The sequence below is a fragment of the Lampetra planeri genome, chromosome 12 (assembly GCF_965212315.1).
Source record: "Lampetra planeri chromosome 12, kcLamPlan1.2.h2, whole genome shotgun sequence".
Taxonomy (NCBI): Eukaryota; Metazoa; Chordata; class Hyperoartia; order Petromyzontiformes; family Petromyzontidae; genus Lampetra; species Lampetra planeri.
This window is the reverse complement of record NC_136118.1, coordinates 9,624,417-9,638,418: the sequence shown is the minus strand read 5'-3', so window position 1 is coordinate 9,638,418 and position 14,002 is coordinate 9,624,417. Positions and strand designations below refer to the sequence as shown.

The following is a 14,002-nucleotide window of genomic DNA, read 5'->3' as shown; positions in this document are numbered from 1 at the left end:
AATAGATATTGTTTAGCAAACGTGTTCGAAATGATTTTATGCGCCACAGTAGAATTTGAAATATAAAATTGTATCGTCAAAATTCCGAGGTGGTGGGGGGAGTTAGTCACCGCATTGGCCGAGAGCCTAACCAGCTGCGTGTGGAACTTTCCCCACAATACATCGCCAACCGCGCTAATCGAGGGAGGGGCGCGATTTCATTCCAAACGCGACTTTGGAATCTGAGAAATTCCAAGCACGCCTCCGTCACTTTGGCATCCACGAGTTGACCAAATGTGCACCGGTCACCACATTGCCTCGGAAATTTACGTCTAAAGGCTCCTGTAAAATGTGCACCCCCCTTGCACAACCATTGCTGGGGACGAACGGTGACAGCACACAAAAAACACATTTCACACCTGAGCAGATGCCACTACTTTTATTTCAAGGATGGCGTTGCACCACCGGCGTCACCGACACTCAACGGACGTCGCTCACTTCCACCGGACGGTTTCTCGGACCTTCTGGGGGAGTCGAGCAATCCCAGTAAATCCGTCACCTTTGACACCAAACTTGAGAATCGCAAGCCTTCAACCTAACGTCAAAATGGACTTGTTCAACCGAAGTAAAACGTGACGCCACCAAAATGTGCAAAAAGCGAGCGAGTCGCGTTGCTATTGAACGCCGGTTTTGGTTCGCGGCGTCCTCAAGAGCCGAGGGCAACGAACTCGGGTGAGGCTTTGTCAACGACGCGCTGCTGCTGCTGCCGGCAGAAGACGGCGATGATCAGGGTGATGATCAGGGCCACAACCAGGCTCACTCCAGACAGCGTCAGCACCATCACCTTGATCGCGTCATCACCTGTGCAGTGGGACGGACGCGTTGAGAGAGAGCGCGTAGTTAGGTGGCCGTTTAGGGCAAACATTTTCAAACCACCTTCAGACCTCCCCGCAAAACAGCATGGTTCTTATTTTGCAATAGAAGCTGCGTTTCCAATGTGTCTGTACAAGATCGGTTAAATGAGTAAAGAGTGAACGTCTGAAATGTTGACTTAAAGCTTTCGTGCCTGTAGGAATTTATATTATTTAGGTCGTTCGGTTAAGTCATTCATATTGGGTGCTGACATTTGGGCTACGCCCATTTAAAACCTTTATGAACAGTCGTTTTTAGAATATAACCCTCCTTTTCTTGATGACAATACTTGTGTTGGGATCGAAACGTCGTAATTTTGTTATTTTATTTGAACCTCCATGACTATACCGAAAGACCCAAAGAATATAAATAGTAAACGCGTGCTTTAAAAAGGGTCAATCCCACTCCAAGACCAGGACATTTAAGTCTCAAAAAATTTCCATTATAATATATACCGCCATTTCCCACCACTACTGCTCCTTATTGGAAATGCTCTCAGCTGTTGCTTATTTAGTCGTCATAAAATGGTCATGCCGTTGACAAATCACCAGAGGTGGGACAAAGTCATTGTTATGCAAGTCCAAGTCGAGTCGCAAGTCATCAAATTCATGACTCGAGTCCAAGTCACATGACTCGAGTCCACATCTCATAGGTGGGACAAAGTCATTGTTATGCAAGTCCAAGTCGAGTCGCAAGTCATCAAATTCATGACTCGAGTCTGACTCGAGTCCAAGTCACATGACTCGAGTCCACATCTCATAGGTGGGACAAAGTCATTGTTATGCAAGTCCAAGTCGAGTCGCAAGTCATCAAATTCATGACTCGAGTCCAAGTCACATGACTCGAGTCCACACCTCTGCAAATCACCCTGCCACACCAACGCATTGTTAACATTTCACAAATGTAAGACATAGAAAGGGCACACCAAGAGGTTATAGGTGGCCAGGTTGCCCAGCTGACTGGCGCTAGATATGCATTGTATATTCTCAGGAACACTGGCATATGGACCATTAACTAATAAAAAAAAGTGTTGCATTTACAGATACATGGTTTGTCCACGTTTAGTTGTGGAAAACACTAACCTTTCGTAATTTTTTGGGATTTTCTATACCAAAGGATTTTTGCAATCGATCTCACATCTGGATTTAAGAGATGTTTTTGCCACAATGGATTCTTCACGTGGTCATTACAAATGCATTATTATGGATAACCAACCAACTATGCTTGCTTACCGTCCATTACGTCACTCGATAGATATCCCCACTCCTCATTCTCCTCGGGTACCAAAATTATGACAGGTCCTTGTACAGTCACGAGGGACAAAGATTCCGCATCAGCAGGCGTTCCTGTAGAAGGAGAAAACGCAACGGCGAGGATCCATCCGTCATTTAGGCAAACCATGTTCACTAAAAGTAAAAACCCACTCCCCTGAAGGGATCTCTAAAGTAGTTCTGCAATACCCACGTTATATGGCCATGAACCCACATGGGGTTTTACTGCCAAGGAAGCTCTGAATAGACTCTCGTGGACAGACAGATGTCATGAGGCAGTCTTGACATTTGGGGTAAAATTGGTTAAAAGCAAGACATCCCAAAAACACAGCTCTCATATGAACCACTTCTTAAGGTCAAGAGCATCAATACGTAAATACAATGACGCCACCACTGCTATTTGCGATTGATCATAGCTTTGTTGGGCTCTGCATATATACACACACACACTAAATTTCACAGCGCGTTAGCCTGGGATGCGTAACGCATCCAATTTTGCTTAGATATGCACCACTTAAAAAAACCCGAGCACCACCGAGCAGGCGAAAACGGGGCAGGAACGCAAAGACCTTACGCTTAAATCTCGAGACGGGGCATGGCGGCACGCAGGAGACGTCGTCCCCTTGGCACACGTAGGCGCTGCAGTGGAAGTAGAGCTGACAAGACAAACCTGGCGTTCACTTTGTTTTTTTTACACAAATACTGATAATTTATTTACATTATTTTGTCAATCCACCTATTGGATGAAGGGCCACTTGACAGTCAAGTCATTGGGGTTGGACCATACTGCCACCAAAACCTCAGGTCATTGGGTTTGTAGTAGTGTGCAAATACCTGTGCTGCAATTTTACACCTTAAAGTGTATTACATTTGAAAGGTCAGTGGACAGGCAGTGTTTGGACATGTTAAGATCACACGGAAACCAAAAAAATAGCGTCAATTACTCTACAGAGGATGCGTCCCAGGCTGACGACACATTTTAAGCGGTTCATAAGAATACTCAAAGCGATTAATGTGCATGTTGCTATAGCATTCAAGGAGGCACACTTTAACAACCAGCCAGAGTTTTAGTGCTCGAGCAGTGCATCGATTAAGACTCCAGCGATTGATCTTTCTTGGCAAGCTAAATGTTAACTCACTCCTCGCCTGGTACACATGAGGATCATGGGTTCACTCTGCCATCCTCACGGCTGTATGTTTGGAGTTTGAATATCCTTCCCGTGGCAGCGTGGATATGTATCTAGGTCCTCCGGTTTCCTCCCCCCCCCCTCCATTTAGTATCATAGATTCTGAGTATTTGTCTGCTATAAATGTGCACGTGATAAGCCACTTCGTTAAGCCATCATTTCACAGCCAGGTCACTGAACCATACCTGATAATTTAAAAATATAGTAGTAGGTTTTTACCCTTTAAACTGGTACAAAACTGACACCTTTATACAAGGCATCATGTTTGCAATAGTCAAAATGCAAACAAAGAGAAACAACTCTGATGATGATAATGATATGCACTGTCCTTGAAGTTGATTGGTCCACACCCGAGACAGCTTTCTTTAGAGCCTAGTCTCCATTGGTGTTGGACCAGATGTACCAGTTTATAGGGTAAAAACCTACTACTATATTTTGCCACTGGTAAAGGAGGTCTCTCGGTGGATTTAAAAATAGTTAATCGATTTGGTAAACCGCCATGTCGGCAACGCATATCAGCGAGGAATTAATTCTCGATTTCGGCGAGCTTCACCTGTCCGTTGGGCAAGACGGTGCCACCCGGCGTCATGAAGACGAACGTTTTCACCTCGAAGCGCTTGTAGTGCGTGGCAAGGGGCGTGCTGTGGAACTCCGTCATGGGGTGCAGCACCGTCAGGTAGTTGTCACCTGTGAAAGGGCAGCTGCAGAGATTGTTTTTCAGGATTAGGTGAAAACCAGCCCGTATCGTAATGCCTCACTGAAGGAGTTAACAAATACTAGTGCATATTCATGGCATAATCCCCCAGCCTGTGGCTCTTCTCTCACCTCCACCGTGGCTCTTAAGTGGACTCATTATCTCAGCACTAGACTTCTATGCTACCCTTAATGTTGACTACCTCTCCACTTATATCGTCAATGCTCTTCTGAAGACTCAAATTACCCACCACCTCTCAACTCCCCTTGCGTCTATTTGTATGTTCAGCTCTCTGCGAGTGTCGTTACCTTGCCACCCTGCAGCACAAAGTGATGACGCCACCTTCAGATTTCATTTCAGAAAAACATATTACACACCTTTCCACGTTGCACTTTAGTACGAGTTTGAGTGCTAAAAAAAATCACTCTTTCAAATTGACATTCAAGTTTCACATACAACACGTTCACATTCAGGTTGAGCGTCAATGAATTTTCACTGCAAATTAGTAAAAAAACACTTGTATTTCACCATACGTGCACAACTTTGCGTGTAATTAGTGCTCTGCCTCACTGGTTGTCCAGCACCCTCCACTGGACGCTGTTGAGGGGGTCCGGCGTCGGCGTGGCCCAGCAGTCCTGCAGCACCAGCACGAGGCTCGGGTCCGGGTGGTCCAGGAGCCGAACCTCCAGGAAGATGGGGTCCCTCAAGAACTTGACGACCGGGAACTGCGAGTAGTAGTCCAGGTAATCTCCGTCTGGGAGAGTGGCACGGTCACTTTTATGAATGGTTACAGGCGTTACAAAGCAGACTGGGTGGCGACTCCTTGCTCTAGTTTTGCAAAGCGACACATTTCAACCGTGGGTGATGTGCACAGTTGATTAGTTGGTGTAGTTTATTAGTCATAGCCCGCGCTAAGCATTACTGAAAATGGACACGTAGATCATTGTGGAATCACACAATTGTGTCATTACACTTTAATTAGGAAGAATGTATAGCGTTAGCCATACGACAGTTCCAAACTAAATGATGCACGAGTGGTTCTATCCTACCTAGCGGAGCAGCAGCCTAAAAACTAAATTCTCGGTGGGTCATTGTCAGTCGGTGCACCGTTCGTACCAGTGGCCACTCGAATTTCTATGAATAGCGGTCCCTGGGCAGTGGCCGGTGGCTGAGGAGGGAGTGTGTTGACCTCCACGCCGAACATCTCCACGTCGCTCATCCCTGGGAATCTGCACTGCAGAAGCAGCCTGTAAGGGAGGAGGAGAGAGAGATGCCGTAACGTACTCTCGGTCAAATTTTACAGGTCAAACGGGAGGGGAGAAAATCATCGGATTGCACATTGGACTGGTGGGCTGTGCAGCCACTCGTCTTGTCGGGAGGTTACTCGTAAGTTGAAGATCTCGTGATGGAAACATCTCCATCGGTGCAGAGCTCTCGGTCAGCGATCAGCGTCACTCCGTAGACGAGATCCTCGCCATCCCACTGCAGCAGGACAGGACAAGGGTCAACATGAAGCTCATATCTGGTAACATACAGAATACGTATTTCTAGACGCTTGAACCCACTGTTCATCTTTCTGTATTTTTTTCGGTCGTTATTTTTCAATAATTTAAATGGTTCCAAGTTGAACGACGAGCATTATTATGCGAGGAATAAAAATGCCCATTGGCAGGTCTTAATAGCAGCGCATCAGAGTTGGAAAGGCTGCAAGACGAGATCAAATGCTTAACGTCTTATGGTCAAACAAACCAATTTTCCAGAGAAACTGAATTAGGTTTTGTATAAAACAATTCAGTAATTCCTGGAAAATACTTCAATATTATCACCAAGTTCAAATGGCGAGTGGGCCCAGCCTGTAAGGAGATTGAATTGTCAAGACTTTGGAGGTTTAAACTGATGGTTTCCCAAATCACTGGTACACGTTTTAAACAATGTTACCCGGAAATGCCTGCAAGTCCACTTGCTTTAAGTTGTGTTATACAACCAGTCACGCAGCTCAATTGTCAATGCAAGACTAAGATTGTTATTTAAAGGATAACCGATGCCAAATCATGCGTGCACCGTTGGAGGAGTGATGTCATGGAGACATAAGCCATGAACAACCCATGCCGAACACTTCCAGTGCATCATCCCTCCCCCTCACCACCGACGGTCAAACTTTAATTAAGTTTTCGATCTACTCAATCTACCTACTGCGACAAAAGCAGACTTCTTGTTCAATGAGATGTGCGAGTCAAGCTTATTTTCCCTCCCCATTAAGAGCAAGGGGGCTCTTGAGACTGTCCAACTTCTTTCACACCGTATGTAGCCAATCGAGGTGCGAGGGAGAAACTAAAAAACACAAAAAATAGTTCTACAGAAATTAATTTGAACCAACTCCGCGCACTTTGGGGGAGGGCATCAGCGTTGCCAAGTCGCAACAACGAACCTGCGAGCTCGTCCCACAGGAGGCCAACGGGAAGTCGAAGACGACATATTCGTCCGACGCCACCACGGGACGGCACTCGGGCAGATCGAGGCCGAGGTGCACGGTGCTCAGGTTGAGGGCCGGCGAGGTGATGTCTCGTGGCACCGGGATGACAAAGCGGCCGTCTGTGGTGCAAACTGAGCCACGAGGCCGCACGCGTCCGTCGTTACCGGTTTGCGGAGGAAATTTGGACCTGGGATTATTACTTTACAAAAAATGTAATCGCCCCCAATGGTTTGTGGTAGGGCAGGGAGCACACACACACACCTGGGTTGCCGTAGAAGCACGTCTGCTGGGCTGCATCGTAGCAGCAGCGCCGCTCCCTGCAAGATGCATCGCTCGGAATTTGAGAGCCAGATCCACACGGGATGCGGCGAGTGGCGGCGTCGCAGGATGGGGACGGAGGCGCTTGCCACGGAAGTTCTGCAGAGGACAGTCCGGTCAAGTGTTGCGTTCCATCCTTCGATAAGCACCGTTGGCTACTTGCTGCATGAAAGTTCAACATGCATACACGGGACAAGTACAGGGCCCAGTGGCGTTTTGCTAAAAAGGCCTATTAATAGTTCAGCATTTCTAAGTCCATTGACAAGCAGTGACGTATGGTCAAATAGCTCCCCCCCCCCCTTCACCAAGGTGACATGGGAAGCCTCCTTACAATACTGGATATCTGAAAAAAGAACTTCATAGCTCATCGGATTTATCCAGGATAAAACACTTTTTATTCAGTATTGGATTGACAAAAAGCTGGAAACTGATGGATGTGCAGAAGATGTGAATAAATTAGTTTCTTGAATTGAGCAAGGTTTTTAGAACTTTGTAGTCAAAAATTATGCACTGCATGATACAAGTGTGTTTTGTTTGACTTTTGATTGTAGATGTATTTTTTTTTATCAAACTAGTAAAATTCGCACGGCGCTCGTGTAAACACATCAACCACTGCCGAAACAGACCACAAAGCCCGGAATAACCTCACCAACAAGAAAGCCAAAAACGGGCAAGAAAAAAACACCACCACACTTATACCTCGGTTCTGACCGCCAATCGACCTCAAGCTAATGGGGCACTCGATGGCGAATCTCAAGGCGCGTTGCTTCTGCCCACGCACCACCTTCTCCACCTCCACGTTCATGACTCGTTTGTCATTCTGCAGGAAGAGATCGGCACGGATGGGGTGGGCGAGGTGGGGGGGGAGTCGCGTCATCACGGCAACACTGGCGCGCTCGCCACGACAGGAGGAGCTGCTCCGTTAACCCCCAAAGCCACGACCCCCACTCCCCCCACTTTCTCGAAGCTCAAATCAATCACTCAGAACCTCAACGATACTCACGTCGATGTAGACGCGGCAACCCCCGTTTGGCGCTACGAAATGCAAACCGTTGGCATCTCTGGTGATCTCGTATCCGCAGCCCTCTGCCTTCAGAGTCTCGGCATACTCGGCCGTGTTATGTTTATCTGGGGAAAACACGATTCACGATAATAAAAAGATCACAATGTTCACCCCCTTTGTTTAGTTCGCTGCTGGACGAAGGACTCCCCACTCCGTATCACAGAGTTCCATTTTGCGACAAATCACAGCACAAGTTCTGATATACGAATTCCACATTCGATGTTTATGTCGGAATGGAAACCAAATTCTGGTCCCGAGGTTCAGAGAGCAGTGCGTTTTACAACGGCCCTTTGCCGAAATATCGGCCTCCTATTCGATTTTTTGTATATATGGCAAGTTTTTTAACGGCGAAAATTGTAACGAGAACCTCAACCCGATTGAAACGTATGCAACGTCAGCTCCAAGACGTCTTTTTGGGTTGTGACCGCGTGTATGTCAAAGTTTGCCTCCACTTGGCTGGAGAATTTGGGTGCCTGAAAAAAATAGCAGCTACCACCACCAGCACGTGGAACAAAAAACGTCGGCGATCATCTTGGAGAACCCACGAACAATCACATCAGGTTGGTTGCGCATCATTTGAGCATATTGGCAAAAGACAGGAAAGTGAAACCAAATAACGAAATGGGCAATGAACACCTACGGGATATCTGCCCATGAATCGTAACGCCTACTTAGCGGGAAATTCACGGGAGGGGGGGGGGGGTCATCGATTCAGGGATTTTCCTCCAACGATTAACAACAACGCAGGACTCGTACCCAGGATTCGAATGTAGTAGACGGTGGAGCGCGCGTCCTCCTTCACAAGGAAGCCCACGGTCGACGGCTGGCATTGTGTGTAGAGATCTGCACGGGGACGGCCGGGGTGGGGTGGGGGGACCCAGCGACACGCGCGTAGAGACATCGTTTGAAGTGCCAATGCGTAAGAGTTGTTTTGCGTGCACACAAGTTTCATTTCAACTTTGAGCATCAGCTAACGACCACGAAAGAGCAGAGTTAAGATACTGTTTTTTTTCCGCTTTCATCGAGACAAGAGCAGCACCGTTTCGGCTCGCTGGCCTTTGTCAGGAAAACTACAGTTGCCCGAAATCGCGGCTAGATACGTTTTTAAAGTAAAGCTCATGGAAATATTTAATGTTCATTATAAAGCAATGGGATGCGTTTTGGTTTACCTTGCCCAATCATTTAAATTGTGTTACCGTATTAGGTCACGAGTCAAACGACCGGCGGAGAGCGATCACATAACTCGGGGCGCTGTATTAAGTCCCATACACGAGGGAGGCAGTTTCGCTCACTAAACGCCGAAGAAATCTCCACGTGACAAACTCTAGTCTAAATTGGAATTTATCATATGGAGTCAAATCCAAACATTAGTAGGGTGGCTTCTGTGCGGTCAACGGTGATCGGGCAGAGTCCACCAAAGGCACCATGCCGTTCAAAAGCCAGAACGGAACCCCGGGCACCCAGCAATGCCGTCTCGGGCACCCAGACACCGCTCCCCTCCCAACGACCAATGCGACTCCGTCTGCGCGGATGGTAATTTTTACAAAGAGCGGGCACATGGGGTGGGTGGGGGTGTTTACGCACTGCTCGGAGTGTCGTGCGACTCGATGGCGTTCTTCCACGCACGATCAATCTGGGCCAGCAACGAGTGAGCCACCAAGACGCTAAGGCGGGAGGGCAAGCACAGAGACGGCATGACACAGCGAGTCAAGTTCGGCGTAGGGTCCTAGCGACAGGTCGACAGCAGCGCCTTGGCACCAACGTGGAGGCACTTGAAGGACACTGAAACGTAAACAAAAAGAAGAACCCTGGTCGCAAATACAGAAACATAATTTTAAATATCCTGGGAGAAATCCGATGAGCCACGAAGCGCGTTTCCCACAGATGTCGAGGCGCACACATGGCGGCAAGGGCTACACGTGGATGCATGTTTTGCCTTCGTTAAAGTCGTTGAATCACAACCGGGCGGGGTGTGCGGGTTTCGCAGCAAGGCGTGATTACGCGCGTTACCTGAACACTAAAAACCGAAGCGCCGCCGATTCTCGAGACAAAGGTGCCATGGCCACGCGACCATTCCTCCAGCGAGAGGAGCCTCCCGTCTCCGCGTCTCTTAAATAAACGGCGTGGGTTCGGCGCCCAGCCGTGGTGGGGAACGCGCGTGGCCTCACGTGGCGTAATGAGCCACTCCGCACACGCTACTCATGCAATCACGCGAAAACTATCGTCACGAGCACGTGCGACTAATTCCCATCCCACAATTAGAAGCAATTGAAAGCAACGTTGTGTTTGCTCAGCCTGCAAGAGATGCGGTGTGGATGAGCGATGATAAAACGACGGCATGCAAGGATGTAATGCAAAATGAAATGCGCATTTGATAATGAAACGGTCATTCCATCTTCTTGGTTCTTTTGGTAAAGTCACGTAGAATGGAAATAATACAATAATAAAAATAAAACATAATAAAATAATTTTCACGACGTTTCGGCCACAACGCAAGCAGCCGTCCTCAGGTGAAGAGCAGGTCTGTCGAGAAGACAAAGGTGCGTTGTGGCCGAAACGTCGTGAGAATCATTTTATTATGTTTTATTTTTTATTATTTTTTTATTTCTCTTCTACGTGACTTTACCGAAAGAACCAAGAAGATGAATCCCTGCAGTCACGAAAGAAGCTTTCAATCGAAACGGTCATTTGTCAAGACACTGCTGGATGAAGCCCTCCCGACACTGCGCCGGTTATAGAGAGGCTGTGTGGGAATTCCTCACTCGTCAAGTTGGCCAGAGTGGGTTCGTCGAGGGGGATACGAGGCGAGGCTGAACTGCTTGGGATATCACTCGCCACTGATGCTAGCCGTGAAATCCAACTCAGCTGGCCGGGTTCATAATGGCGCAGTTCGCTAATCACTCCCACCGCTCCTCCAGGCCCTCTATAGTTTGTTTATCTTTCTCTCTCTGATCTCACGAAGCTGCAACTCCAAGTACGTAGTTCATGACCCAGTGCAGGAACTGGTACCACCTAAGGTACCAACACCTAAGTCATACGGCTAATAAGAGGGGCCCACTCATTAGACACTATCCATAATAGAGGGTTTTTGGGTGAGATCGCGTAAATATAAAGGTGTCGTTTAAACCGCCACCACCCGACGCAGCCAATTAATAAGGGGTGTCACGTAAACAAAATATACCAATTCGTTGCTAGTACAGCACACCGGTGTGTTGGAGAGTAAACCCACAACGTTTACAATTCGATACTTAACGTCTCTATTTTCTATTCTCCAGCGCGTTATCGAGGTCGCTCTGCTGCTACTGCTTTACGTCGGCCCCAGCGCATCTCTTTCTATTATATATCAAGTTAGAGAGCAGCATTGATTGTCTATTGCGCCTGATTAGAAATTATGTATTCGGCATTGAACGATTGTTCCTCATCTCCCCACATTGATTCGAAGCCCGTTCACGGTTTAAAGTCACGATCTGATTCAACGTTCGATTCGTTTTTTATGACTCCTTCGTAATGTTTTGGTTTCTGTGTCGTTTGTGCAGTTTTGTTCCCTCCGTTAGTCTGAATGCAACAGCATTACATTTGAATATTCGTCATTCATTCTATATACCTTGCTGCAGATTCCAAGAACACAGGATGAGATGTTACTATCCTTTGTGTAAGCACTTCCAAGAGTTCATGAACAGTGAGCCTGGTGAAATTTGGGGAGCGCATCGTCAGTAGTGACCCTTTGGTTCCCAGGAGCATAAGCCAAAACGCGAACTCCGATCATCCTCGCAGCAGCGTTTGGCTCGCCATCGAACAAAGACGCTCGCTGCGTCGCGCGCCTTCAGATGCGCTTCTGCGGCCGTCTGGAACGCTCTTCCTTCCAATGTTAGGAAGCCACTGGAGCTGTGGTCTTTTAAATCATCTCGATTAAGAACTCGTTTCGTTATAACAGTTTTTTGTGTGTTTAGGTTGTTGTCCTTTTGCCCGCACCTCCGATTAGCACGGTTGGCTACGTACGGTGCGAAAAAAGTTCAACATACAGTAGATACTCATATACAGTATATATACTTATACTGTATGTAACTTTTTGCCAAGATGTGTCCCCAAGGGGAGTTTGGCAAGTAAAATATTCGATGGGTAATGTTAAAATTACGTGGGATACAATCATTCATTGCACGTGGGCTCATGAATAGCGGCAAAGGTAAAAAAAGGTTAGTAAATGTGACTTTATTTTATGTTTAAATGCCACTCTGCAATGCGTTTAAGGTGACGCGCTAGGGAATACACTCTGTCTGCGTCATGTGGAACACGTTCATACATAAAGACAAGTCAAGTAAGTCAGCTTTATTGATCACATCCCCATGCATATATGAGGTACATGGCAGTGAGACTATTTGTTCCCATGTTGCTCTCTCTCAGCTTGTGCAAATTAACAACAACAACGTCAACAGCAGCAACAATATTATAAAATATATATATTTTTTAAGCTATGTAAAATTGCTGTGCAGATGATAAAAGTGACATGTGCATTGCAGAAATATGGCCCCTTGCGGGTGAGCTTTATAAAATATATCTTGTCGTGCAAAATGTTCTTGTCTGATTAATGTCTAGTGCAGTCGGTGGGTGGGGGGGGTGTGAATGGGGGTAATGGGGGGGGGGGGACAAAATTAGGGGTTGGCGAGGCTTGGCCAGATATTGCGCGGGGCTCTGCTCAGCTCAGCATCCGGATGGCCTGGGGATAGAAACCGTCCCCGAGTCGCGGTTGGCGGTAGCCGCAATGCCGATGTAGCCCGGGCTTCCTCTTGGATTGTTTCCTGGTGAAAAGGCCATGGCCTAGGTGGCTGGAATCAGCGATGATATTTTTGAGCCTTCGCGATGCAAATCTTGGTGTCGCGCGGTCTCTCGGAGTTGGGCAGCGCGCCGCCTGTGAGCCCATGGGCGGACCGCATCGCCCTCTGAAGCCTTTGCAGACCCCGTTCGGTGCGGTGACCGTGCCAGGTGGTGATGCGGCCGGGCAAAACGCTCTCAATGGTGCACCTAAGAACAGGTGCGGGGCATGCCAAATTGCCTTAGCCTTCCGCGAGAGGTTATAAAGGCGCTGCTGGGACTTCTTCACCGGTGTATCCACATGCCGGGATCATTTCAGGTCCTCTGAGATGTGAACTCCGAGGAACCTGAAAGCTGTTGGCCTGCTCCACTGAGGCTCCGTTAATGGTTCGTTGGATACCCCTATAGCCCGATCAGACTGTTTGGGGAAAGTGCTGTTCGCGAGTAGCACCTGTGAAGGCTGACACGGCACACGACTGGAAGCGAGACCCTCAATCTCAATTTTATAATCGGCTCTGTTCACGCAGACAGCGTTAATTGCTTAGCGCGTCACGTGGGACGCGTTTAACAATCATCGGACGCGTGCAGAGTGTAACGAGTTAATTTGTATTTGGAGTAAATTAGTAAACGCGGAAAGACGAAGAGTGGTAGAGCGCGAGCAACCAAGTTTTGGAAACCCTCAAGCAGAAGATTAGTACTGGATAGTTACATTTGCAAATGCGATTTGTAACTTTTATCATTAGATGTGTTGAAGGCCTCTCCAAGCCGCCACCATCCCTCAGTCTGGCAACGCCACAATCCATAACCATCCTGCACATGAACGAAACTAAATGATGTATTGCTCCTTCTCCAGTAGACATTGTCGAGTGCATTATCTCTGCTTTGGCTGCCATTGCATCAGTCTTCTCCATCGGCTATCATCCCACACAGCAACGTGTCCTGCTGCTCAAGTCCACTTCCCTCAACAGCAATATACTTTTAATGTTGAACACAGGTCATTGTGCACTTTTAAACTTTGTTCCATTTTCTTTGCCAATGTTCCGATTCTCCCCTGTATCCAATTGATGTATCCGTTACTTCGTGCTCGACCAGTGCAGATACACATTGGTGGACTAGCAACACAAGTCACTCGTGTCAAACTATGAGCACACCGTGCCATATCTGCCATCTACACCCGTTGCATTTTGATGAAAGATTTAATACGGGGAGAAAATACGTTTCTTTGGAAATGGGGCAATGTTCAGCGGCATCGCATGGCTTTACAAGGGCCTTGGGGGTTTCAAGCTTCTAAGAAAA

General features: G+C 47.5%; 1 protein-coding gene across 2 annotated transcripts; it reads right to left on the bottom strand.

Moving 5' to 3' along the window:
* Positions 1-403: 403 nt before the first annotated feature.
* Positions 404-10,041, bottom strand: LOC144721642 (zona pellucida sperm-binding protein 4-like). 2 transcript variants are annotated; one of them, XM_078599449.1, is made up of 14 exons: positions 9,908-10,041; positions 9,482-9,561; positions 8,654-8,740; positions 7,838-7,962; positions 7,534-7,654; positions 6,778-6,933; positions 6,472-6,647; positions 5,428-5,525; positions 5,160-5,290; positions 4,614-4,797; positions 3,903-4,050; positions 2,737-2,818; positions 2,124-2,237; positions 404-840 (listed from the first exon to the last, which is right to left on the bottom strand). In XM_078599449.1, exons 1-14 carry the CDS (start codon positions 9,955-9,957, stop codon positions 686-688), a joined length of 1,707 nt encoding a protein of 568 aa, XP_078455575.1. In that variant the 5' UTR covers positions 9,958-10,041; the 3' UTR covers positions 404-685. The 2 variants fall into 2 exon arrangements, 1 of the variants encoding a protein (XP_078455575.1); XR_013585940.1 differs by lacking the exon at positions 2,737-2,818 and having other exon boundaries at positions 700-840.
* Between the last annotated feature and the right edge of the window lie 3,961 nt (positions 10,042-14,002).

Coding starts and splice junctions, on each gene's coding strand:
- LOC144721642 (XM_078599449.1), bottom strand. CDS start 9,957: ATGGCACCTTTGTCTCGAGAATCGGCGGCGCTTCGGTTTTTAGTGTTC. Junction 7,963..8,653: donor CTACTACATTCGAATCCTGG/GTACGAGTCCTG, acceptor TGTTTTCCCCAG/ATAAACATAACACGGCCGAG. Junction 5,291..5,427: donor ACGAGATCTTCAACTTACGA/GTAACCTCCCGA, acceptor CCTCCCTTACAG/GCTGCTTCTGCAGTGCAGAT.